This window comes from Cornus florida, unplaced genomic scaffold (assembly GCF_030987335.1).
Source record: "Cornus florida cultivar Cherokee Brave unplaced genomic scaffold, ASM3098733v1 CherokeeBrave_3.0.0_Hap2_Chr02, whole genome shotgun sequence".
Taxonomy (NCBI): Eukaryota; Viridiplantae; Streptophyta; class Magnoliopsida; order Cornales; family Cornaceae; genus Cornus; species Cornus florida.
The window spans coordinates 17,740,856-17,767,199 of record NW_026775572.1 but is presented as its reverse complement, the minus strand read 5'-3'; the positions used below and the strand labels follow the sequence as shown (position 1 = coordinate 17,767,199).

The 26,344-nt window shown below is 35.1% G+C and overlaps 4 protein-coding genes across 4 annotated transcripts; 1 reads left to right on the top strand and 3 right to left on the bottom strand.

Annotated features, from left to right (window-relative positions):
* Nucleotides 1–824: 824 nt before the first annotated feature.
* On the bottom strand, nucleotides 825–3,038 carry LOC132285818 (syntaxin-112-like). Its single transcript, XM_059788048.1, has 3 exons — nucleotides 2,551–3,038; nucleotides 2,243–2,333; nucleotides 825–2,102 (listed from the first exon to the last, which is right to left on the bottom strand). The coding sequence occupies exon 3, from the start codon at nucleotides 2,077–2,079 to the stop codon at nucleotides 1,189–1,191; it is 891 nt and encodes a 296-aa protein (XP_059644031.1). The 5' UTR covers nucleotides 2,080–2,102; nucleotides 2,243–2,333; nucleotides 2,551–3,038; the 3' UTR covers nucleotides 825–1,188.
* Nucleotides 3,039–5,034: 1,996 nt separating this feature from the next.
* Nucleotides 5,035–8,380, top strand: LOC132293982 (phenylcoumaran benzylic ether reductase Pyrc5-like). The gene is made up of 5 exons (XM_059791680.1): nucleotides 5,035–5,387; nucleotides 5,893–6,027; nucleotides 7,135–7,372; nucleotides 7,722–7,925; nucleotides 8,024–8,380. Exons 1-5 carry the CDS (start codon nucleotides 5,187–5,189, stop codon nucleotides 8,188–8,190), a joined length of 945 nt encoding a protein of 314 aa, XP_059647663.1. The 5' UTR covers nucleotides 5,035–5,186; the 3' UTR covers nucleotides 8,191–8,380.
* A 367-nt stretch (nucleotides 8,381–8,747) lies between these two features.
* LOC132293981 (uncharacterized) lies at nucleotides 8,748–18,941 on the bottom strand. The gene is made up of 11 exons (XM_059791679.1): nucleotides 18,326–18,941; nucleotides 17,252–17,299; nucleotides 17,011–17,166; nucleotides 16,843–16,889; nucleotides 16,290–16,446; nucleotides 16,125–16,186; nucleotides 13,813–13,999; nucleotides 12,652–12,741; nucleotides 10,955–11,097; nucleotides 10,738–10,864; nucleotides 8,748–10,059 (listed from the first exon to the last, which is right to left on the bottom strand). The coding sequence occupies exons 1-11, from the start codon at nucleotides 18,797–18,799 to the stop codon at nucleotides 9,004–9,006; spliced, it is 2,547 nt and encodes an 848-aa protein (XP_059647662.1). The 5' UTR covers nucleotides 18,800–18,941; the 3' UTR covers nucleotides 8,748–9,003.
* Nucleotides 18,942–19,874: 933 nt separating this feature from the next.
* Nucleotides 19,875–26,059, bottom strand: LOC132293980 (protein RER1A-like). The gene is made up of 4 exons (XM_059791678.1): nucleotides 25,909–26,059; nucleotides 24,971–25,340; nucleotides 20,508–20,688; nucleotides 19,875–20,330 (listed from the first exon to the last, which is right to left on the bottom strand). The coding sequence occupies exons 2-4, from the start codon at nucleotides 25,318–25,320 to the stop codon at nucleotides 20,277–20,279; spliced, it is 585 nt and encodes a 194-aa protein (XP_059647661.1). The 5' UTR covers nucleotides 25,321–25,340; nucleotides 25,909–26,059; the 3' UTR covers nucleotides 19,875–20,276.
* Between the last annotated feature and the right edge of the window lie 285 nt (nucleotides 26,060–26,344).

The following is a 26,344-nucleotide window of genomic DNA, read 5'->3' as shown; positions in this document are numbered from 1 at the left end:
TGGTACTCATACTAAGCTTCTTATATCTTTTTTAGGTGTATGGTTCATGCACTGTCACTTGGAACTTCATACCAGCTGAGGATTGAAGACGGCCTTTGTGGTGGAGAATGGACAAGGCTCAGATCAACCTATTTTGCCTCCACCTAAAGATCTTCCACCTTGCTAGTTTTTTGGAGTCGAATAAATTTGTTTTGGGATATATAAATTAACTGTTATGGAAACTGACACTTTTTTGTAACAATGTAAGGATGAAAACCAAAAAAAAAAATTGTATTAGGTTCTGGGGTGTATTTGGAACCCAATTGTGCAAAATAAAATTCAATGATTACCTGAGCCTACTTCATTTTAAGTTCCACCAGAGCTCTATCACTTCTCTTTTGTCTGGTTCCAGTTCATTTTAAGTCCCTCCAGAACCCAATTGTGCAAAATAAAACATCACTCTTCAGCTTTGACCCCTATGGCCCTAAGGTCTCACCTCTTCTTTGCCGCCAAAGCAGAACTTGATGTAGCATCACAAGGCCACTGGCTTGTCCATTAACTTGTTCCAAATGTCATTTAAATAATAATAATAATAACTTGTTACAAAATTGGCAATTACCATCCTAATCTTGATTAAGCCCTGAGTCATAATCAGTTTCCGTACACATCTACAAGTCTACAAATCATCTAGGATGAATTGTTGAAAGCTAGGGGGTGCAGAAGTCCAAGTCTTAAGTGGCACTTAGTGTTGAGAGTGGGAAGAGTAATATGACCTCTTCCTGTTTTGAGTTGCAAGACAATGAGCAAGGTTTTTATTTGAGATAAAAGAGTGCATAACCAATGAACAATCTGAAATGCGAACTTGAACAAAAGAAAAACAACAAATACCAAAAACAAACCCTTTTACATATATTGGATATCACAAACTTAAAGCTGAATTCATGTATCAGAAGGAAGAGAAACAAAACCAACTTTACATTCTTTAAATCTCAATCCTCCTAATTGCACAAAAGCTCAAACTGCAGAAATGCAGTGAATGATGAACAGATATCATCAAACACATTTCCCTCAAAATGACACGTACAATGAAAATTTCCCTCAAACAATAAAGCCTCTTCATGACAAAAAGCTCAAAACATGTCTACTTGAAGACCAAACCACCTCAACACAAACAAAGCAATGTAAAACCAAGTTATAATCTTCAAAACTTCAAGTTAGAATTGAAATGAGGAATACCAATAATAGTATCAGAATCACAGCCCCAATCCAATAAGCGCAAGTCCTCCTCTTCTGCATCTTTTTAGCTTGAATGAGTTCCTTTGCGCCGCCACTGACATAAGCCCCGGCATTAACCACATTCTGCTCAATATTGTTAATCTGTTCACCTTGTGTCTCAACCATCACAGCCATATCAAGAAAGACTTGGTGGAGCTCAGTCAAGCTCCTCTGTATCTCCTTCAGAGCTTCGTGCCTTTCCTGATTCTCCATTCCCAAATCTGTCTTCCCTTCAAAAATCCCAACTTGCCCACCTCCAGAAACCATCTTTTCGATCACTTCATCACTCGGTTCTTGGCCTGTGGCATTGTAATACCTCCTCTTAAGACCCTCTTTGTGCTCTGTAACAATCTTTTCTCTCAAGGACTGAAAATCATTCATTATATCTCTGAGTTTCACTCTCAAACCATTAGTGACCGAAATTCTTGTTCTATCAACTGGGCTTCCCTCTTTGTATGCAGCAGACAAACTACGATTCGCCACATTAGATTTATCGAGTGATTCTAATCTTGTCTTGATGATCTTTGCCTTTCGAAGAACAGTGACCATGTCGGAGTTGATTCGATCTCTGACGCCTCGAAGAACTTTAGCGCTGTGAGTAGATTTGGTCTCTTTGTTGAGGTCTTGAAGATCAAGAAGCAGGTTGGTGATCTGTTCCATGTCGGTCTTGACCATGGCCACTTCTTCGAAGAACTCTGAGAGGTTGTTTTCATCAGCAGGGTCGAGTTGCCCCATCTCGATGTCTGGCCCTGCTTCGAGGTCTTTCATGGCCTGTTTCTTCAATTCGACGTAACTGAGAAACGATTTTGTCATGAGATCATTCATCTTTGCAACGATTCAAGACCCACCTGTAAAGAAACATTCAATTTCCTCTTAAATGGAAACAATTTGATTGCAATCGAAAAAGCAGAGAACATATATATATATATACACACACGTATATACATATACTACGATGAATCACACAAGCGAAACTAAAAACCCTTACCACGAATTGAATCGGGGGAAAAAAGATTGATGATTGGTTTTGGGGAGTCTAGAGTTGTGATTCTCTGGAAATTGAATCTTCAAGAAGAGATCTGTAACAAAGAAATCACATGATTTTAAAGAAATTGTGAGAAACAGATATGATTATTAAAAGAGAGAAAAAAAAAAAAAAAAAAATCTAGGTTTTTAAGATAACAAAGAGATTGATCTGTGATTTCAAAAGTTTGAATGATTCTGCGTGCAATAATTTAGAAAATCATATAGTTTTCAGTGGAAAAGAAAAGAGAAGAACAGAGAGAAAAGCAAAACCTTGAAGAATTGGAGTGCCTCAAATTCTTTGTCTGAGGAAGGGCATTGAGGTTGATGATGGCTGAAGACGTTGAGAGCTTGAAGGGTTTAAATGAAAAGAGAGAGGGGTCTCTGCAACTTAAATGTAAAGTTATCAGAGGGTCGCGTTTGGCTCTGGCCTTCGGTTAGGCTTTTCTTTATGGTTTTCAAATTTAAAATTTAGAAAAAGGTGGAAATAGCCGTTATATTTGAAAGTCCCACTTTTTTTTTTTTTTGAAAGGTGATTAAAACTCTCAGATATAGAGAATTATACCCTAGTGCCTTTATAGTTTTGTAAATGAACAAAGTATTTTTGAGGTGTTTGGCAGACCAAGAGGCAATAATTATAATTAACTTTAATAAAATTTTTGAAATCTCCCTTTTGATCTTGCCTTTCTTACTTTTTTCCCTTTTTTTTTTTTTATTTTACTGTAAAAGTTAAATGGGAGCCTCTATGAGATCCATAATCTTTAGCAATATTATTGAAAAGTTTTATATACATATACATATATATATAAATAAATATTTGAAATGATGTCATTTCTATTCACATTAATAAATTGAATGCCTATCCAATTCAAGACTGTTTATTATTTTATTTCTGAAAATGTTCAACATATTGCTCACATTTATTTCTTCACTGACCATCATGTTTGTATGATGACTAAAAGACAATTAAAGTGCAAATGATTTGGTTTGTTTCGATTAAATAGGCATAAGGGGCGAGTCTCACTATTGTAATCCTTAGATTTAAAGAATTAGTTCAATATTTCGACTAGAATGATAAGAGAAGTAATAATAGTGCACATTCATTTTAAAATTATTTTTAACCTCCATTTTTAAGAATTAAATATTTATTTTTAATTAAATAATAATAATAAGTAAGATAGAATGGTTGAAAATTCGAGAATAATTTTGTATACGTGGTCCTCCAAAAAAAATAAAAACAATAAATTCAAAATAAGATTATTTTGGCTTTTGGGTGAACAATTTTTTGTGGAATATCACAAGTACCATATTGTGTACATGCCTTGTTAATTGTCCAAGTTTAACAAATGCCTTCTAGTTTTTTATTTAAATTTCAAGAGGCTTTAAGATTAGTATATTTGTAGCATCGAGTAAATTTCTTTGATATAAAATGAAAAGGGTGATAATATAGGCGCTACAGAAACTTTCTCTAGCGCTCCAACTTTTTATCCTTTACCCTTATCTTCTTGTATTGTGCTCCCTTTTTTTTCACTCATTTTATCTTACAAGGAACTTCTCTTTTCTTCCCTCATTTTATCTTACTAGTAAGTAATAACTTATCTCCTCTTTTATTTTACTTATTTCCTAAAGATTTAAGATTTAACTAGTAAAATATGGATAATACCCATTATTTTATTTTTTTAAATTTTTCAACATGTGTTTTAATTTCATTGGTTCACCTCACCTGGAAGATGAACTTCAATTTCTAATGGGAGAACCCAACATGATCTCTTATAATGAATTTTGATGAGTGAAATTGATGCATTGATGAAAATTATTAATGTATCAAATCTTGAATTAACTTGAGTTATTAATTTTTTATTTTTTTGACTGCTTGCAATAACCAAATAATTTTTTAAGTTATAATGCAATGGATCTTTGATATTGGTGTTTATGTTGAGTTTATTATATTTAATACTCTTTCTTGGCCAGATTGTTTGACGTTTATGTGTAAATCTATGTTTTTGTTTTAAGAAATTTAATCAAAGAGAATAATTTAATAAAACATGAGAAGTCAATAGAGATGGACTAAAGACAAAACGACGCTGTTTATTGAAGAAACAAAGAAAAAGACAGATTTATTTATAAGAGTTTTAGTGTTAGGAAATTCATCAATAAAGTTTTAAGATAAAGGAGGAGGGAAGGAAGCTAAAAATAAAGAGAGAAGGATTGTTTAGTTATTTTATTTAATAAAATAAAGAGTTGGAGCGCGAAATGAAATTTATGGAGCGAAAATATAAGAAAACTTGATTAATTTTGAACGGTAAGAACACAAATTTAGTCAAAATTCAAGAATTATAAGGAGGGATCAATCACTTTTTAAATAATAAAAAAGTGAAATGAGAATAATATTTTAGAAAGCCCTTTTGAAAAATATATATAATTAATATAGCACTACCTTCGTCCCTTATTAGTTGTTCATTCTTGGTCTTACAACTTTTTTAGGGGACATGCAATTAATGCATTGTCCCCTTTTTAAATTACTAAATTGTCCTTCAAACATTAAATATATATAATACTAAAGTTTAAAATTTTTTAAAAATATAAAGGATAGTGATATAAATATAATAAAAAAATATTTTGACTTTTTAAAAAGTATAACTAATTTAAGATATGTAAAAAAAAAAATTAATAAACTATTAATAAGAGATGGAGTAATATTTTAGAAAGTGCGAATATTGCTAAACTTTTAATTGATAGTGCCACTATACATTAGCAACTTAAGGAACCAAGTAAAATTCCCGCATTTACATGGCTGTTCTATAGGATCTGCTCCCATTCCACTCTCTCTCTTTCTTCTTTCTCTCCCTATATAGCTTGTGTCGTGAGCACTGCAATTCTCACCGGAAAACCCAACGTTGCCGTCATATATGCTAAATGTGTTGAAAATGGCCGGAAAAAGTAAGATTCTTATCATCGGAGGGACGGGATACATCGGGAAATTCATAGCTGAAGCAAGCGCCAAGGCCGGTCACCCGACTTTTGCTCTCATCAGAGAGTCCACCGTTTCAAGTCCCACAAAATCCAAGATTATCGAGAGCTTCAAGAACTCCGGCGTCGCTTTAATCCAGGTCCGTACGATCACAAACAATTTTCCCGCCTTTTCTTCCGTCTCTTAATCTGTTTGGTTCTCTAGAAAACCGAGGAAAATAAAAGAAAAAAACAAAGAAACATGAAAGTTCTTTGCTGTGTGTTTCTTCGGTTAATGTAAATGGAAAAACTCAATCGTCAATTTATTTATTTATTAGGTCTTTCTAATCGTTTCTTTATTTTTCTTTTCCTTCGCTTTCTTAGAAACCAAACAGAGTGTTAGGGTTTGTTCGAATTTCCCTATTTACCAAAGAAAAGAAACATGAGAGTTCTTCATTGTGTTTTTCTTCGATAAATGAAAATAAAATAAAAAATCAATTGTTAATTTATTAATTTATTAGGTTTTTCTAGTTGTTTCTATATTTTCCTTTTCCTTCGCTTTCTTAGAAACCGAACAGAGTGTTAGGGTTTGTGCGAACTTCACTATTTACCTGAGAGTTGTTTGGTCAATTGAGAATTGATATTGTTTTTTATATATATACACAGGGAGATCTAAATAATCACGAGAGCTTGGTGAATGCGATAAAGCAGGTGGATGTGGTGATCTCCACAGTTGGTACTGCAATGGTACCCGATCAAGTCAAGATCATTGCCGCCATCAAAGAAGCTGGGAACGTCAAGGTAAATTATCTTGATTCATTTGATTTTTCCCTTTTTGCTTTCTGGTGATTTTCTCATCTCATTTTATTTCATATCAATGTAAATTGTGTAATTGATGTTTATTCGATGATTGGATTTGGATACTTATCATGTTATTGGATTAAATCTTCCATCCATATCCGAGAGTTATCGAATTGAATTCGGAACAAAACCCTATTCACTGACAAGCCTAGGAAACACCACTAGCTAACTTTTGAAACTCTAATCAAAAGCTAAAATTAAAAATACAAACTCCAGCTTTTGTTGTGAAATTTGACAGCACTAAGTTTTGATCTTAGCAGAGAGGATAGTAATACAAAGTAAGTCGATTAAACAGTGAGAATGAAAAAAACATATCCATGTCCCTTCCTTTCAATACATTATTACTTCAAAATGAATGAAATGTTCATATTAACACTTCCTTACATAAGAAAACTATTTCACACTGTAAAATAAAAGTATAATATTAGAAGTTTTTTATTATTTTTTTTATTTCCCTATATACATTCTTAGGTTTGAGGATGTAATGTATTCAGTGTTAAGCACATCCACACGGATGACATACGGAACCAAATCCATGGGGGTATGGTTTTCCTCTTAAAGAAGGCTGCTCTGTTCGGACATGTTATTAGTGTTTGGCCTCCATATTGCCAATCCCATTTTCTAATTAAATTGACGAACGCCAATAATATAGTCCAACTAGAAGAGTCTTGAGAGAAATGTCTAGGTATTTTAAATGAAGAAGGTAATAATTCGAAGAGAGGAGGAAATCTATCTGGACTGTTATGTAGTGTAACTCCTATTATTGTCTAGTTTTTTATTCCTTGTCATCTGGAAAAGTGCTCTTCTATTCATATTATGAGCGCCTTAGCCTTGTTGAAGCTTATTCTGTATTTAGCTTTTGATGCACATAATAATTTGACTAAATGGATAATTATAAAAAACAAAACAAAAAACAAATAAAGAGATAAATTGACTAAATAGATATAATTTGTTGCTTAGTAAAAAGCGAGAGAGAGGGGGGAATGGATGTGGTTGTTGACTCTGTGTACTCCATGCCTTGTTCTTAAAATGCATCATGTTGTTCAGAGGTTCTTCACTTCTGAGTTTGGAATGGATGTGGATCGTGTCCATGCTGTTGAACCTGCAAAAACAGCTTTCCAGACGAAGTCTCAAATCCGCAGAGCTGTGGAGGCTGAGGGAATTCCGCATACTTTTGTGTCTTCCAACTTTTTTGCTGGCTATTTTCTTCCAACGTTGTGCCAGCCAGGAGTCACATCCCCACCAAGAGACAAAATTGTTATCTTAGGGGATGGGAATCCAAAAGGTAATAAACAATATCTTCTGTAAAGTTTTCTTTCCGAAAGTTTGAAGTTCTACTAATGTGTGTGTATGTGTGTGTGTATTTGCATGTGTGGTTTTTGTCCAACCTGGTAGACCTTCGAACCTGAAATACAGCAGACCATCTGAACCAGCTGACAAGTGGTTCCTTTTATACATTTTGGAAAATCTAGAGCATCTTCCCCAATTGGCTCTAATTCTTTTCCCAAATGTACAAGCCTTTTAGATCAGTTCACCACATTCGTATTATTACAACTTCAGTAATTTTGACAAAATGATATAAATCTGTTCCAAGTATTTTAAACTCGTCTTACCAGTTTAATCATTCATGACAGCAATTTTTAACAAAGAAGATGACATTGGAGCCTATACCATCAAGGCTGTGGATGATCCAAGAACCTTGAACAAAATCCTCTACATCAATCCCCCAGGCAACATATACTCCATGAATGAGCTTGTATCCTTGTGGGAGAAAAAGATTGGCAAAACCCTTGAAAGGATTTACGTTCCAGAAGAGCAGGTGTTGAAGAACATTCAAAGTATGTGAAACACACACTACTAAAATATGGTTGAGTTTTGTGATTTCTGAAATTTATGTCAAGTTTTATGCTGGTTATTCATTCCCTTGCTCTTGCAGAGGCCTCGTTTCCAATGAATGTGGTATTAGCAATCAGTCACGCTGCTTTTGTTAAGGGAGATCAGACAAACTTCGAGATTGAACCATCCTTCGGAATGGAGGCCTCTGAGCTTTATCCCGATGTCAAATGCACCACCGTGGACGAGTACCTTAATCAATTTGTCTAGTCAATAGAACTTATTGGCAGCATTCTGAATTCTGATCTGTCTTAAAAAATTTACAGATTAGTTGTTCCTTTATTGAGCCATTTCAGGGGATTCCAAGGAAAGTGGATACATACTCTATTCACATGTAATTATTATGCTGAGGTTAAATCGAATTTGAAGGTTTTTGGTCTCAAATGGATGATATATATATCCACATATATATATATATACATACATACACACACATACATATTGTAGTGGTGATATTTGAACCTTAGTACCACCAGAATACCCCATGGCAATTATACGAGTGTTCAGCTTGATCATGCTATTTTTGAGTTTAATGCTGCTGTCCAGCTACTTGAAAGCAAGATAGCATTTTTTCTTGAGAAAAAAAAATTTTATGATTATTTATGCATAATACATGTAAATGGAAGGTTCCAGTTTTTTATTTATGTAATTTGTTGTAATGAATTGTCACACCTATTTCTTTTAATCGGTCCATTTATGCATAAATAAATAAGTAGGGACCTCCATTTATATGTACTATGCATAAATAATCAATCAGAAACATTAGGTGCAACAATTCAGTGCAAGTATCATTATTAGTGTCACTCTGCATGAAAATCATGTCTGTCAGAAATCACACGAGTAATAATATACATAAGGTGAAATGTAAAATATGCAACTTAAAAATCCGAGGCAAATTATCTCATATATTAAACTCCCGAGGAGAGAACCTCAATGCACAAGTTGTATAAAAACCAATAATACGGCAAAATTGAGTTGGCAATAAGTCTTTAAAATGGCCGCTCACACCGCGCACCCATTCAATCATGGCTTGTTCTTTCTTCCTTTGTACCCTTTTTTTTCCTTCCCTGAAGCCTTTGCAGACCCCTTACCTCTCTGCCCCTTGGCAGCCTTTCCCCCCTTCTTTGAACTACCTTTCCCTTGCTTGCTCATACCACGCGATCTTGCGTCACTTTTCATACGACGATCAACAAGGACTTTCCCTTTGCCGGTCTTGACCTGAACCCCTTTCTTTGCCACCACATATTCTTTTTGAGGCCTTTTGGGCACCGCCTTCTTATAAAGCTGGTCAATCATCTTCCTCTTTGAACGATCGTTGATGTCTGCCTGGTCAGATATTGTGTTTGCCTTCTTGCGAACCTTCTCTAGCTTTCTCATAGCAACACGCTTCTTCCGGGCTTTGGCTTCTGCAACCTTCTTTGCAGGGCGAGCATTAATTTCTTTGAATTGAGCTTTCATAGCTGCAATCTCCTCTTTAGTCACAGGCTTAATTGGCTGGTGGTGTTTCTTCTCTTCATCCGCGAACCATTTGGGTAATCCCTCATCATGGAACATATATTTATTGTAGGCATCATCCAGTATCTGCTCCCTGTGTTTTTTCCTCAGCATCTTCTTTGCGTAGGCTAGTATCTCAGCTTTTGTACCAACATCTTCGTCCTCTGACTCATCTGAAGACGATGAGTCACTGGAATCAGTAGCCACAGCAGGAACTATCTCAAAATCGTCCTTTTTCTTTGAAGTTTGGATTGGCTGTACTCTATCTTTCTTGGCCTTCTTCGAGATTGAGAGTTGTTCTCCTGGAACATCCACCTGCATTTCATTGCTCATGGTTTTGTTTGAGATTGGAAGTTCTTTCCCTGGTCCATCATCCACCTGCATTTCATCTTCACTGTCATACTTCCCTGTATCTTCCTGTTCATCTGCTTCAGCAAATATATCTTGACTAAACCACGTCTTCGTGATCTCCTCTCGCGTTGGCTCTTCCTCAACAAGGGGTACCATCAGAGGATTTGCTTCACGATCACCCTGATCGTTATCCGAGTCTTCATCAGAATGAATTATATCATCACCATCACCACCCTGAAAAACAGAAAGAAAAGCCCAGACTATCAATGCAAAAAAAAAAATCAGCAACAGCACAAATGGCCAATGATCTAGTTCTACAACAACCATGGGTAAAAAAGATGGGCTAATTCTTGGTATATCAACCCATCTTGAACTAACAACAGATTTAACCACAAGAAATAGAAAAGAACGGAAAGATACTTGTGACACAAAGTGCGTTGTGTAAAAAAAAATTGAAGGAAATACTCTCCCATGAAAAAAAATTGTCCTGAAGGACTACATTTTCTGAAAGATAATTGGAAGAAATGTGATAGGACTCTCCAGTCTCCCCAAACTTCCAAGGCAAATAAAGCCAAGAAGAAAAAAATTTATTTGCGGGTCAAAAATTCCAAGATATATTTCTCCACTTACAAATGGATAATAGGAGAAACATAACAATTTAAAAATAGAAAAGAACCACCTTACACCCCCTCCCCTTAACTGTGAAGCATGGATAAAATTAAAATATAATCGTTTGCTATGGTATATATACCACACAAATTATGACAATATTTTTATGAATCTATCCCAAAAGACAAAATTTATAAATTGGAAAAGAACCGCTTTATACTTCTCTCTCCCAAAAGAGGGAAAGAAGAAAGGAAGAACAAGAACAAGGACAAAGAAATCCACATTTGACAAGAATCTCATTACCTCTAAAAGTTGGTTATCCTTGGAATAGGCCTGTTTTGAACGTTTTCTCTGCTTCGCACTTCCTTCCCTTTTAGAAACAAACCTTTCATAAGCTTCATCGAGAAACTCTTCCAGCTGCTCATCATATCTAACAACAGAATGTATCAATTAATTATATATCCCTATAAACTTAGATATTCCTCAGTTTATATCAACTACAACAAAGAGAGAGAATTACCGTCTGCGTTCTTCATCAGAATCAGCGTCACTGGATGAATACACTCGGTTCGCTTCATAGGCATCTTCATTTTCACTATCCCTAAAATCACCAGTTTCATCATCATATTCAGTGGAATCAACAGCTACCAAACCTTTCTTGCCCTGAATGTCAATAATATATTGAGGTAAGAAAGAATGGAACCAATGAAATATTTGTTAGTAAGTAAAAAACATACAAAGACTCAGTATAATTTTTAGTCGCCAAAGACAGGATTGTAATGACAGGGCAATAATCATGATAGAAAGAATTTGTGTGTTGGGCGGGGTACAAACCTATGATGTGCAGGACATTCTTCTACCAACAATTAATGTGTCCCAACACTGGTTGGCATGACTAGCACTTGCTTGGTCAGAGAACCCCATCCTTTACTTCAAAACATGTGCACAATAACCAGACAATTCTTTGTAACCTATTTCCTATTTGGAAGTGCTTACTTTCATCACTAAAAAACTAGATTCTTTCACACACAATCCCAACCAACAGTAGATGTCAGTGCATTCAAGACAGCAAATTTGAAAACAAAGGACAGATAAGTATGTTCTCATGCATACATTTTCGGAAGTTACAGTCCAACATCTCGTGTCCACATACAAGAATGCTGTTAAACTTACTACCAAATGTAACTTGTTAACTTCATTTTCTCAAAATAACTTGTCCTTCCAATTTATCATTTCTTTAATAACACTTGTCCATCCAGTCTATCATCTCAGCTCAAACACTAGTTGGGGTTGGCTACATGGATAATTATACTCTACCACAAGCTGCTGCTACTCGTACATCCCAATCCTAAGTAAATTTAGGGCAACCAAGTCTACTGCCCCAAGAAAAATTAAATATTAACATGTTTTTCCAAAAAAAACTTTGACAGACAACCATGAGGACTCAAGTTTGAATCTAAGTGCAGCAGCTAATTTGTGCAAAATTAATGCCAAATCTTAGGTCCCTATCCAGTCTTCCCCACCCAATACCCCCATGTGGGTGCGGATCAGCACTGGGTAATGGTCTTTTAGATTTTCTGTAAGTTACAAAATCATGTCAATTAATATGGAAAGATTCTAAAAGAATCCAGAAGCTAACCCCTTCTCCCCAAAAAAGAAAAAACCGAAAAAAGAAGGAAATGAACAATAAGACAAAAGAAAGAAGAAAAAAAAATCTTACCTAATGTGGAAGTGTCTAGTACAAGTGGAATTGTTCTAGCATAAGTGCAAGATATATTGATATTACCTCATGTCCAACAAGAATACATGAACAGCGTACTAAGATGATTTTAAGTACAGAAATAGTGCCATAATATTCTACAACATCACTTATGCTAATGCTATAAAAGGACAGTTATTAATTAAAGGGCCATGTGACACACACACTAATCTATATATCTATCTATCTATCTATATATATATATATAGAAAGAGATAGAGAGATTTAAATGAATGTAACATGTGAATTATGGATTGTTAAATCACTTCTAAAAATCTTCTTTTTTTATTTCTATCTAAACATATTAAAAGCATGGGGTTTAAAGAGTTGTCAGGATTCCGGAAACAATAGGAGTACAAAATCCCACTTCAAGTTTGACTTGAAACATAGAAGAATGAAAGTAAGGAATTTGAATTCACAACAACAACAAAAGGATTAAATGATCAATTAAATCAGACCTTGATAGTAGATAGAGAAAACAACTCAAGGTCAGTATAACCATCTTCCAGTGCATCAACTTGCATCCCTGTAGCCTTTCGTGCTTTTTCCTGGAAATTTAAATTACAATAATAATAATAATCAGTGTCGAAGTAATTATTGCATGTCAATAGATAATCCGTGTATTATCATATATAATTAATAGATTAGTTAGCATTTATTCAAAATATTAAGCATCACGCTCAATTATTAAAATTAAAATTTTGAAAAGAAAAAAAAAATATATATATATATATATATATATATATAGGATACATAATAATGCCCATGTGCAACTAAGCAGCAGAGTAGAAGAGAAAGAGGCGGTGTGTGATCTCAGGTAGACAGTAGCAGTGATGACAATAGATTGGAGATGTATTATGTTCGCAACAGCAATTATGATGGGCATGGCCTCAAGCTGGTCCAGCAAGACACGGACTGAAATTAGGGATGCCATGCTGACCTATGCCAGGGCTCAACCCCGACCCTGGAATAAGAATGAGTCTAGGCCAACTCTACAGACTACAACATTAGTACGAATTAGGTTACAGCCTCTCTAACAGCTTAAGCTTTTGGGGTAGATGGTTGTTAACATGGTATCAGAGCCAAAGGTCTTGAGCTCAAGCCTCAGCGTCACCCTAATTAAAAAATTGAAAAACACGTGTTGGACCAAAAGAAGGCCACACGTGAGGGGGCGTGTTGAAGGATATATATTTAAGTTACACCCTCTCTAACAGCTTAAGCTTTTGGAGTAGATGGTTGTTAACAACCTGGAAGACTCGTCAACCCCACAATGTGATGGTGCAATTGCTGGAGAATGGGATTGCCAAATCCAGGTGGAAACAGATGAGAACGAGATCAGAGTCAGAGATGCAATGGCTATAGTAGAGCCACTGACATGGTGCTGATTTCAATCAAGTTCTTGTAGAAATAAATTCATCAATAAAAATCTAGTGAGAAATATATATGGAGATGACAGAAATTACTTTCATGCCTATCAACTAGAGACATAAAGCATCACTGTCAAACATGAATTGATAACTCTGAATCAGATTCACAGCTTGCCTTATATATGTGTGAGTTGTAGAGACTAAGGAGTTGAGGGATAGGGAGGATGTGGGAATGTGGATATAAGCACTTACCTTAGCTTGTCTTTTTGCAAGAAGTTTCTTTGTTCGCTTCTTCTTACGCTCCATAGCATACGTCAGCTCCTCTATTTCATTAAGTATTCTCTCATCTTCATCATCCTTACTCTCATGTTCAACATCTGTGGTTTTAGGAGTGGCCTTCTGTGAAGGGGATAGTGCCTTTCTTATATGCGCACGCCACCTATAAGACGAAATAAACATGAAACAAATATAATAAATTATAATCCTAGAATGGTAGCAGTAATTTAATACCCCCAACATAAGTATCCTAAATACCAAAAACTTTGCAAATCAGCTAATCAAAGTTAAATGGTGCCCTTTGACAACAAATCAACTTACCAGACCCCCAAATGCACAGATTTTGGGAGCTAGTTCAGCGTGCAATTAAGGATGCATGTCACCCAGAAATTTCTATGCTCCCCAATTTTTAGTCCTTCCTCTCTTTTTATTCTTCTAAAATCTTCTATTTTTTCTTCTTTACTCACTTTGTTGTTAAATGTTAACTCAATGCAAATTAAACACAATGCCACTACAACAACTTTTCTTATGGTAGCTAATAAATAACTAATTTTCTCGAAATGCCCTTAGGACTAAGTGCACTCAATTGGGTCATCCAAGAACCTTAATAGTTAATAATATGCAGCATTGTAGACAAGTAGATTTTACTCTATAGATTTTAATTGAGGAATCAAGGGTCACTCTTTTGATATTTTATCAGCAACAACTTGATCCAGCATGAGAATGTGGATTCTAGTGTAAATGCAACCAGTTTCATGCAAATACTGCCAAAGGTTAGGCTTTTATCAATCAAACCCTCCCCGGACCCATATTAATGGGATAAACATTGAGCAATGGTCTTATGAGCAGTTAGTGCTGTGTTAATAGGTAAATATAGTAGTCAAACTTAACAAGTGCTAGAACCCAACCTCTCATACAACCACATCTATGTATACCCCACCATGGCACTTAAACTTCTAAAATTGGAACAAATTCGTTGATTCATTAAGTCCTATCAGGATATATTTTGTTGAATTTTTTGTTTTCTTGCCCCTAGAATTTCAATAGATGAGATAGAAACTGATTCCAGCAAGTTATGTGTTTACTCTGCCTATATTTATATGGTTTTTCCACCTTAATTGTGGTTAAATGTGCTTTGAGACGGAGCCTAAATTCCTAATTAGAGATTTCCTCTTGTACATTGAAAGCCTTATCACAAGTTAAAGTTTTCTGAATTGCGTCTTAACGATTTCCAAATTTGTTGAATATCCAAAAATAAAAAATTAAGAACGGACACTTCTACAAAGGTGCCCTGTCTGTGTCAAACACCGACACTTCATAAAAACTCCTGGATATGTGTCCGACACTTCATGGCCATGTCCATAATCTAAAAATATATATATTTTTATTTTTGGAAACTTGGCTGACACATCTCAAACACTTGGTCAATACATTCCGGACACTCAATCAACACATTCAACACTCTTTATCTTATATAAAACATCATGGAAACAACATTGTGAACATACATCAAACCTGCTTTTCTTTAGAAATTTGACATTAAACACATGTCACAGTATGTAATGATAAAAAAACATAACTATAATGACAACATAGGAGAGTTATATCCTATATTACATGGACTCTGGTATGGGTGTTAAACACGGGTATGTATCCATGCATCGAACGTATCAAATCTCCAAATAGAAGGACACATGGACACGGCTAAATATTCATTTTATTAATTATTTTATTTTATTTTCTAGAGTAAAGTAATGTTTTTATCTAATATAATGTTCAATATAAGCATTTAACTCATTTTAAAGTAATAATATAATGTAATTGAATGATTGGATATGTTTTTTTAAGTACATGTCCAACCAAAAGTGTCGGACACATATCCCGTACCCATGTCCGAGCGATATGTGTCCGACACGAGTACTTCACTACTTTTAAAGAATCTATGAGTTCATGAAACAGAGGTTATATCATACGTAATATAATATATTTTATTTGATATTTGAATGGATTCATCGTCAAGCTTATGCAACTTTAGCATATAAATTACAAACTATTCCCTCTATCCCAAAAAGAATGTCTCTTTTGAGGAACTATGACTTACACAGTTCCCCAAAAGAGACATTCTTTTTGGGACAGAGGAGTAATTAAAATTAATTTCTGTAGTTGTCTTACTCAATAGATTTATAAATGAAATTTTATATTTATATTAGTCATGTCTCATGTCCGTGTCCATGCTTCTTAGAAAATGAAATATAACATGCATTTGGAAAGGGGGAAGGGTTCATTACTTTAAAAGATGCTTGAAGTCTTGCTTTCCCAAAACGCGCAAATCATCACAAAGAGCTTTAACCTGACAATAAAATGGCACTTGAAATGGTTAAAAACCATGTAGGGAGAACAAATGGGGCATTCTAACACAACAAAAGGAATAACAAAAGAATAAAAGAGCATACCTCCTCTGTCGTTAAAGCATGATCTTTTATGGGTAAACAAGCAGGATCCTCAAAGTTTATAGAAGCAACGGAGCCAAGAATCTCAAGAGGTGTGTCGCTCCAAACAAAATCTGTAGCTGAACACACCTTCCTCAAAGTCGTGTCTCCATCTTCATACCTGAAATGAGAACCTAGTAAGCAGCCGACCACAACATTGATTTACATTCATAAGCACGCACAAAAACATGAATGAAAGAATATTGAAAAGTGAACTACTAAAAAAAATGTCAAAGTAAATAGACACTACAACAATAAATAAAATAAAGAAAAGGAAAATGTACATGACTATTTCTACATGCATGTTCAAATGTGATGTCTCGGGCAAAAAAAATTTGTCTCATCCTCATTACGTTGTCGTCAAAAACCAAAATATTGCATGTTCTCCAAGCTCAATTAATTTCTGAAAGGATAGATTATTTGTCACACCACATTGTAAAGGCACTAAAGCTCGTTGTCACAAGGATGTATGAAGAAACTAACAAACTCAATGAGATATAACGAAAAAAGGGATTACCCATCACGATGTCGCTTTTGCTTTGTTCCTCTCAGTACATCCAACACCTAAATAATTTTTATTTTTTTAAACAAAAATGGAAAGCTAAAGATCAGAATATAGCACTAGTATATATAGGATAACATAACAAAAGTGGGACAAAATTCTGAATTATCAAAATTGAATTACCTTTGGGGGTTCTTTACCTCCCTGGAATAGATGCTTTACATCAAGAAGACGTGGATCAATCTTTGCAGGAGCTTTATACTTTAAACCAATAACATAAATCTCCGCAGATGCTGAACGACTGGCCAATGGCTTATCAACCTCAACCTTTTCAAATAGCTGCAAAGCAAAATTCCAAAATCAGGAACATTTCCAGCTATAAAGATTTGAACAAGCATTTTAGAATACAAGAAAGAAGCATCACCTGTCGAAGACAGTAGAGGACAGCACTATAGTCTTGAGATCTGAAAACCTAGAACATGAAAGTATATAAGTACTCATCCTAAGGTCCTAAACGAATTAAGAAAAATATAGTACAGCACTATAGTCTTGATTCTCTTTGAAAGAAATTTGTTATATTCACTACTGGAAAAAATAATACACCCGCAAGGATTTCCAGCTGCTGAATAGCAGAGATGGATTTTTCTCAAGCTGAAATACAACAAAAGAAGCTAAAAGATCTTCTGGTTATGGAAATATTGAGATCAAACACTAAATCCCAAGAAAAATTAACACTGTCAGTAGTTCTGTCATCTGTTCACAGGCACACATAAATTAGGATTCCACTGTAAAGGAAGGATTTCAGTTTTTGCCAGGCCAGGCCAGAAACACAAGAGTTCAAGGCCAAACCTTCAAAAGCTAACAATCAAGAACGAAAAACATATATAATAACCAACCGGCCAGCCTAACAGTATCAGGCAGTCAATGGCTCAAGCCTCACATAGAGGCATGTGCATGTGTGTGTGAGTACTAACTAAGAATATATATATATATAAAAAATAATTTATCACCTCACATCGTGTTTATAGTACAAACATACACACATACATACGCTAATAATATGAGGAATATAGCAATACACCATACATGAATAAATAAAAGTGCAAATTAGCTGAGATATAAGCAATATACAAACACGCACACCAAAAAATAAAAAATAAAAAAAAGGACAGGAAATGATATAATTAGGCTTTGCTGCAACAAATTCTGAAATGTTCTTAGATGTGATTTCTGAAAACAAAACTGGCTAACCATTAGGGGTACTTGTAGAGGAAATTTGTAACAAAACTATCACCGAAATGCTTATACATGCTGACAAATTCATATATATATATATATATATATATATATATATATATTGCAAACAAAGAGAATCGTCAACAAGCTTCATAACATAAATAATTAAGAATTCGAATTCAACTGAACAGAGAACACAATTCAGTCATAATTAAGAATTCTTTTCATCTAAAGAGAAGGCAGGGGAGAGAAATTTAGTTACTTTAGTAACGAAGGTCCCTTTGGGGGCCAAAAACTCAGTAGCGAGCTTCAAGGAGTCGATGACCAACGCATTCTGAGTGGTGGCTTCCTGCGCCCACGCGCCGCCGACGTTGGGGGAGCCGTCGTGCAGCACCAAACCGAACGCCCGGGTACCCTTCTCGGCCATGACCTTCTTGATGGCGGTGCGACACTGGGGCTTGGTGATGTCCTCTTGGAGACTGAGGGCGCCGCGGATGGGGCGGATGGGATCGAGGTCGACACCGAGGATGAGTTCGCCGACGGGGGCGTGCACGACGGCGACCTGCATCCAGCCACCGGGGGCCGCGCAGAGGTCGAGGACGCCTTGGGCGGAGCGGAGGAAGGAGAACTTGGACTCGAGTTGGAGCAGCTTCCATGCGGCACGAGATCGGTAGCCGTGTTCTTTGGCTAGGTAGTAGTACTTGTCCAAACGATGCTTACCCTTCACCTTGCCCATCTCTCTCCCTCTAGGATTAGGGTTTTAGAGAGAGAAACAGTGTGTATGAACTTTTGTTTTTGCCACGAAGAGACAGAACTGAGGTGGGGAGATTCAGGCGGGCGTTTTGGTTATTTAGGGTTTTTACTTACAGACGATGGAGGCTGGTGTGTCCCCTATTGATTTGAATGAAAGCTAGAGGCCCAAAATCAGTACCCACTGATGGACTGGACTTGATAATATGATAAGAGGCCCAGTGGAGATTTGACTTACAGTCTAATTGTTTAGATTATCAAAGTTCGTAATCCACTTTCCTAAAAAGATTAATCTTTTGGTATTACACATAAAGCGGGAGCGATAGCGAATTCGAGAGCGTGAGCGAATTAAATCATAAGCAATGAAATTTTGAGCGGAAGTATGCGCGGAACATGAGAGCGAGCGACACCTGTTAAAAATGATTGTGTGACTTAAGGGATTACAGTCTAATAGGCTTATATAGTATAGTTTCATATAGCCCTTATATCATTAAGAATTCTTATAAAAACTTAAATACTACAAGCTGGGCTGTTGTAGTGATGATATTGTATCATTTATTAATTAACCACGAACATATAAATAATGGGGATTAGATGTACATGCCTCTGAGTCAACAAAACTCCATTTTGTTGTATACTGATAGAGAAACCTGGTCCATTTATTTGGCAATTTTTATGTAATGATGTATGACTAATTAAAAATGGTAAAAACCTAATAGTTGGAGTAAAACAAATTGCTTTTCTTCAACAGTATAAAACAAAGAGGAAAAGGGTAGTATTATCATTGCAGAGAGGTTAGTGCATCAAATACTCCAATGTTTTCTAATGCAATAGTCAGGAAATTCTACAAATAAAAAACATTAAACATTGGCTCTTTATTACCCTCAAAAGATTTGGTCGATTCGTAATATCACCCATATTTCCAACACGAGTTTCTAGATGAATTACAAAACCCATGAGATAGCAAAATCGTATCCATTAGCAGGCAAGCCATACAATCGGGGATATACCACAAGCCATCAAAAGTTGTTTACAAGGGTTAAAGTTAAACAATATTCATGAGTCTCAACCTGCGATGAAGAATTTAATGAAACTGAAAGTGCATGCGAGGTACAAAATAGATTGTATGTCCCTAGGACTCGATTACAATGCCGATTACCGTGGAGGGTAGGCAAAAGAATACATAAATGAATAAATATATAAACTTCCTCAAGAATCACGAAGATATTTGTATAAACAATAAAAACTTTCACCTTTGCAAATACGAAGTAAGCAAGCTGGTAAGGTTCCACAATGCAGCACAAGTGAACTACATGTTCGCAACTCCATCATCAAATCCATAATAATGTAAATAATGCAAAGTAAAGATCTAACGATCAATCTTTGTAAATGCATGTCTCCTCTCTCACTCTCTTCTCTTCTTGATCCTCGTCCATTTGGTCTAGTCATAAACGAGATGAACTTTAGTCCCCACGAGAGCCGCTGCTACTAGCTGCAGATTTCTTGCCACCATATTTCTGTTGCAAAACGGCAGAAAACACTTCAAGTATTACTTTCAAGCACCCTCAACATGACATACTACAAGATGAGCATCCTAATTGTGCACATTAACCAACAATGACACAAACAAAAGATCCTTGTATAAGTAATTCCAGAATTGGAGAGAAATATATCTAAAATGACTTGGACCTCACCTGCTTTCCAATGTTGAATGGGATATATTTGTATTTAATCATGTGCACAATCTGGCGCTTCATTGTAAGGATAAATAACACGATCCAGTAACAGAGTAATATGGGCCAAAAGACGGGAACGTCAAACATGGTGAAGAAAGTCATGACAAACGCTATACAGAAAGCCTTTGTAATGGAATACCTGGAACCACAAAAAATTATCAAAAGAAATGTCCCAAGCTAATGTATCAACAAAGGACTGAATTTATCCCAAAATAATAAATATATATATATATATATATATTAAAAAAAGGACTGAACAAAATAATTGGAAAAACAGCTTTTTGTTTCTACATCAATTCACCAAGTACATACGCTTAAGGTAGCTTGGAATGACAGGAGTAACCATGCCAGTAACTGACACAGAACAGCTCAATCTTTTTTTTCCTGAATACAGAACAGCTCAATCTGTGTATTATATGAACAAAATGGGATCTATGATCTATCATTTGTCCTTAATGAAACACTTTATATGAAGGTTTGCATGTTTTTTGAAAAAAAATTAAGGTTTTGCAGGCAACAGGAACCACAAAAAGTGTGGTGTCCCATGTCTACTTGACAGTCTATATTATATACAATAAAACACCTTAACCATGTGTCAACAGTCAGTTGGAAGGAAATAAAAAAGAAAACAACCAGGCTAAAATAATTTATAAGTATTACTTTGAAAAATGGTGAAACTGAGAAACAACTATTCACGCAAGTGCAAAACTTGGACAGCGATAAAAACATAGCTCCGATAAGAACAAAGGTGGTGTTTGATAAAACTGAAAATTAAGTACTGAAAATTTTAAAATTGAATTTTAAGTGCTAAAGTTTTTAAGTGGTAATTAAAAATAAAGATCTCTTTGATATCTTTTTGAATTTTAGGTGTTCAGCTTTTAGTGATAAGTGAAGGCCTTCTCAATTACAATTTTACCCCATTTTAAGTGGTATTCAAACTGCGTTTCATAACGCACTTAATAGGATAAGCACAATATCCACAATGCATCAATCAGCTATAAGGGCCGAAATATTGAAGAGAAAAAAAAAAAAAAAAAAGCTGGAACAGAAGCATGAAATCCAAAAAAATCATAACAATCGAAAGATTCTGACAGAGGACAGCGTAACTTCTTATCTGTTAATAAAAAATAGGAAAAGAGAATACTCATGGCACTGCAGAAGGAAGAAAGTGAGTGTATTTCGACAAATTCTGAAAAATCACATTTTAACCAGAAAATCGATGATTGTATGGTAAGTCGGGCATCACATCATGAGATTAAGATTGAATACTTGCATTACAAAGATACAAAAAAATCTTTTGTTACATAAAAAAGAAGGATAAAAAATTTTAATGAGATGAAGGACTGAAATCAAGTAAAAGTTGCTGCTGATTTCAATATGCCATTAAGATAGTAAGACAGTTACTACAACGTAATAACTATGCTTGTTAAATAAATAAAATGGAATAGATTCTATACATGCAAATAGAAACTAGTGGGGTCAGACAGCTGCATGCATTCCGTAACTACGGACGAGAAACATTGGAACAGGTACAGACTTTAGAACTAAAACATGCTGGAAAAAGTATTGAAATCAGGTAACAGCTACTGCTGATTTCAATATGACGATTGCATAACAAATTCAGCATTGAGATGGTCTAAATATCTTCATTCATGCATACACGTGGAGAGATTATGAAACTTACCTGACATGAAATAAATTTAATTTTCCACAAGAAGGATCAATTTCATTGCAGACAGGATCCAGAATTTCTCCAATGCAGTGTTTTAATTTTCTTGCCCAGTCATTTCAGAAAGGGAAATGTTTGAAAGGTGTCCAAATATGAAGCCGCTACTTTATAAGATTGAAGCATGTCAAACACATTCTGCTCGCCTTACTTTGTTAGCGCTTTGTTTAAGTTGAAGACCATTTACTCACCAAAAAATCAGTTTTCTACCATATTGGATGAAAATCTATTTTCCGTAAAGGGTTATAGATAATTGACCAATCATTAACCACCTAGTTTCTGGCTATTGGCTTGCCTAGCACTCATACATGAAAAGCAAATGCTAATCCCTTTTATTACAGTTAATAAAACGGCATCAATAAGCCTTCATACCAAATGTTATTCTCCTAGAGAGATAACCCCCCCTAAAGAAAACAACATATACAAGCCTTCATGCACAATTTTACCTAAAGAGATATTCCTCCTAAAGAACCCAATGTTAATTGGCCAGAACCAGAAGGTTATGACATCTGAAAGTATTTATAAGCCTTTGCTCAGAGTAATACACACATTGTAGACCTTTACTACACTTGGCTTCAATGGACACCTAACTTGTGGAGACAGCATTCTTTAACACATCATATTTATCTTTATAGTAACTCAGTAGTAATGGACAATTGCAATGATACTAAAATAGTCAACTAGTGAGTTTCCCGACTCGCGATATGCAGTAATTTTAGAATGACTCTTAGCACTCCCCTACAACCACCTCATCCTCCATTTATTATTTGGTTATTCAAAATGATAAAAGTTACCCTAAAGCCTGAATTATATCTTACTTTACTTTCCTTCTCCTATATTCTCTTCTCTATAACTTCCATCTTCCAATGTTCAGATCTCTGCTTCAAATCCTCTGTTAATACCGATGACAAGGCCACCAAATAATCACCTAAAATCTTAACTGTAACACACTGCAGTTGAAGCACTATCCATAAGATAACCGAACATTTTGAGCAGATATTAAACATTTTTCTTCAAAATGATTATATTTGAACAAATATCAAGCAAATAATCTGAGTCTGTCTGAAAGCATTCCACCAAACATTTTTCTTAAAACGAAAAAAGGAACAGAACTAACAACCAGCATGACAAAAACGAATTACCCATCCTCTGCAACACATATCAAGACAGTATAGACAACCAAGTGATCAACACAACAATTTTGGCCGAGTTTCCGGAATCATAGAAAGAATCAAACTTGGATTATAGATGGCTGGAAATATGTAACCGAAATCAGATTCATTTAGTTGGCTTTGAGACAACTCAATGAGATTTCAGATTTTTTTATCTAGGCCTCAATTTATTTTCATTGTAAAACATTTTTCATGTAAAATGAATTTTTTTCTTTCAATTTTCCAGTGTTTGGCTTTAGATCCTGAAAATATTTCAAGGAAAAAGAAGTTTTTTGAGTCAAAAATCTGATCAACATGTTTTGACATTGTTTATATCAGACGTTTAAGAGATAGTTAGATTCTTATAGAAAACATTTATAAATTACGGAACTTATCTATAGTCCCAAAGACAAACAGATCAAAAAAAAGTTACTGAACAATTTATTAAACAGTAGATATACAGGAATGAAGATGCAGACACAATTTCAAATCAGAAGCAAAATGGGTAAACAAGACTTGAAACAGTGCTGAAGTTGCTATGGTAAAATCAAGTTTACTTTGAATCAGATCAAATACAAAACACCGACCAAAAGTTTCATATTTACATTATGGGAAGAACCATTAACCTAAACTCACTTAAACCCAAATCAAACAAACCGAAAATTCTTCAAAAATTGGATTTGGAATCCCAAACAACAGAAACAATCATGGCATCAGAAAAAATCATTGATACTAGGAAAAGCCTGCTGGCATCGAGAAATAATCACCAGTGGCCAAGGGAATATACAGACGAAACAGTAACTCCTCTAGAAAGAAAATTTACATGTAGAGTTCCCAGTTGCTTAGTAAAGCAATGTTAAGAGCGGTAGACTTGAGGATTCTGGAAAATGAGTTGTGTAATTTTAAAATATAAGTCAATTTTGGATTTTTGGAGTAAATTGTTTTACCTGAAAAATATTTTACTGTTGCAAGGATGTGTGAAGACTTCGTCTGCTTTCCAATTCTCTTTTTGTATTTGGGGTGGGGTGGGGTGGGGTGGGGTGGGGGGGGCGGTTGGTTAGATAAAGGACCAAGCATATGGCCCAACTCCACCGCAACTGATTTATTAATTGCAAGTCAATATGCAGCTCTTTCAAAATACTGTAATACAGTCCGAAGGCTCAAGTATCATTTTCTGTACATGACATTAAGACTCAATGACCATATCTTTCACAAATTTCTCCAATTTCCCAAACAAATAAAAAAAATAATGAAAAAAAATAAAAAAATAAAAAAAGAACATTTGCAAATTCCTGATGTTATAATTTTCCAAAAGCAAGCAAACATTCTACATATAATTTTTGACATCAAACAATCCAAAAAAGGAAGGAAACAGAACCATGAACTCAAAAGAATAAAAATGCAGATGACCTACAAAGCAATGCAAAAAAGAATAACTGAATAGGCTATAGCATCCTGAAGTGACAGACAAATAGCCATACCTTTAGCAAGATAAATATAATGTAACAAGATGCAAACAATTACAGAGGATTATATGCAATTACCAGAACTTAAACTCGGGGAGGCGGCGAATGAAAGGCTTGAATTCATCCGAACCTTTTGTCGGTAGCAAAGGCCCATCTGAAGGTTCCATCTCCGGGTCAACAAGAGGCGACAAAAACCCAATCAACAAATTCAGTATATAAATGCCCAGACCATAGGTCACAATGTAAAATCCTTGAAGATAAAAAACCCGCACAGCATAAATGAATGCTAAAACTACAGTTCCGACCCATCTATAGACAGCATGTGGTGTAGTTTTATCTAAATAAAACTGAAAAAGCTTCCATGCATCGTGCCTCCATTGGTTCAAAGGTGCCACTACTGTGGCACCATCACCTCCAACACCCTCCATGTAAAATAAGCTTCACAATCCTACATATTTCATAAAAAGCTCCAGTCAACTCAAGCATGTAGATTGGAATACAGATATTCAATTATATATATATATATATATATAAGAAAAAACAGAAAAGAAAGAAGGGCAGATACACAATGTTATTTATCATCTGTTTGGCTGCATAGAAATGCTACTGAAATAGCAACCAATCCTAGATTTTTCATTCTTCGATAACCCATATCTAAATAAAATAAAAAACCTCAAATCCAACTATTCTTATTTGCAGATGAGTGTTTCATTTCATTTCAGAAACCAAAACAACACAAGTAAAACATAATACGCTAGAGTTTATTCCATTTCATAAATTTCTCAAAAACCAAATAAATGGTTGTAGTTTAACACGTATTGAACAAAAATATAACCCTGAATTCATATACCGAGGAACAGATCTGAAGTGGGCAGATCCTAAACAAACCCTAATTGTACGCCGTAAATAAACACGTATATATGCATATATGAATACGCATTATTAGGGATTTTACTCGGAAGACAATCAGATTAGGGTTTCGATTATTTGAAAAGTTCGTGGCGATTGAAGCTTACCTGCGATGATTGTAAAGCAATGGAGAGACTGTTGAGACGGCGATAGAGCTAGAGATCTGTTTGGTAAAGAGACGTTCAAAGACTGTTGATGTGGTTGAAGTGTGGTTGAAAAACGGGGTTACCTGTAGATTGCACACAAATCAAACGCATCAATTGCACATGAGAGAATATGCTTGGTGCTTTGGACAGTTTGGTCATTTTTTCCATTACTAATTACGTTGTAGTAGTATCAAATCAAAATTGTTCTTTTTTACTTTTAATACTCTTTGAAAATGTCAATATATCAACTTATAATTGTTGTTTTGTTGTGTAATTTGTGTTTGTTGTTGCCTGATGGGTTGCTTCGTTGTGTTGTTTCCGTTTCTTTTGTCCGGGAATAAAGAGAAAAAACAAATATTTAAATATATAACTTTATTATTTAATTTAATAATATACT

Bases quoted from the DNA above. Each gene is read 5' to 3' on its own strand.
- LOC132285818 (XM_059788048.1), bottom strand. From the start codon at position 2,079: ATGAATGATCTCATGACAAAATCGTTTCTCAGTTACGTCGAATTGAAG.
- LOC132293982 (XM_059791680.1), top strand. From the start codon at position 5,187: ATGCTAAATGTGTTGAAAATGGCCGGAAAAAGTAAGATTCTTATCATC. The intron at 5,388-5,892 runs GTCCGTACGATC...ATATATACACAG, and splicing joins CCGGCGTCGCTTTAATCCAG to GGAGATCTAAATAATCACGA. The intron at 7,926-8,023 runs GTATGTGAAACA...TTGCTCTTGCAG, and splicing joins GGTGTTGAAGAACATTCAAA to AGGCCTCGTTTCCAATGAAT.
- LOC132293981 (XM_059791679.1), bottom strand. From the start codon at position 18,799: ATGGGCAAGGTGAAGGGTAAGCATCGTTTGGACAAGTACTACTACCTA. The intron at 17,167-17,251 runs GTGATGCTTCTT...TTTGCTTTGCAG, and splicing joins TCCTCTACTGTCTTCGACAG to CTATTTGAAAAGGTTGAGGT. The intron at 16,890-17,010 runs GTAATTCAATTT...AAAATTATTTAG, and splicing joins GAGGTAAAGAACCCCCAAAG to GTGTTGGATGTACTGAGAGG.
- LOC132293980 (XM_059791678.1), bottom strand. From the start codon at position 25,320: ATGGAGGGTGTTGGAGGTGATGGTGCCACAGTAGTGGCACCTTTGAAC. The intron at 20,689-24,970 runs GTAATTGCATAT...TTGTGGTTCCAG, and splicing joins CTCCCCGAGTTTAAGTTCTG to GTATTCCATTACAAAGGCTT. The intron at 20,331-20,507 runs GTGAGGTCCAAG...GTTTTGCAACAG, and splicing joins CATTCAACATTGGAAAGCAG to AAATATGGTGGCAAGAAATC.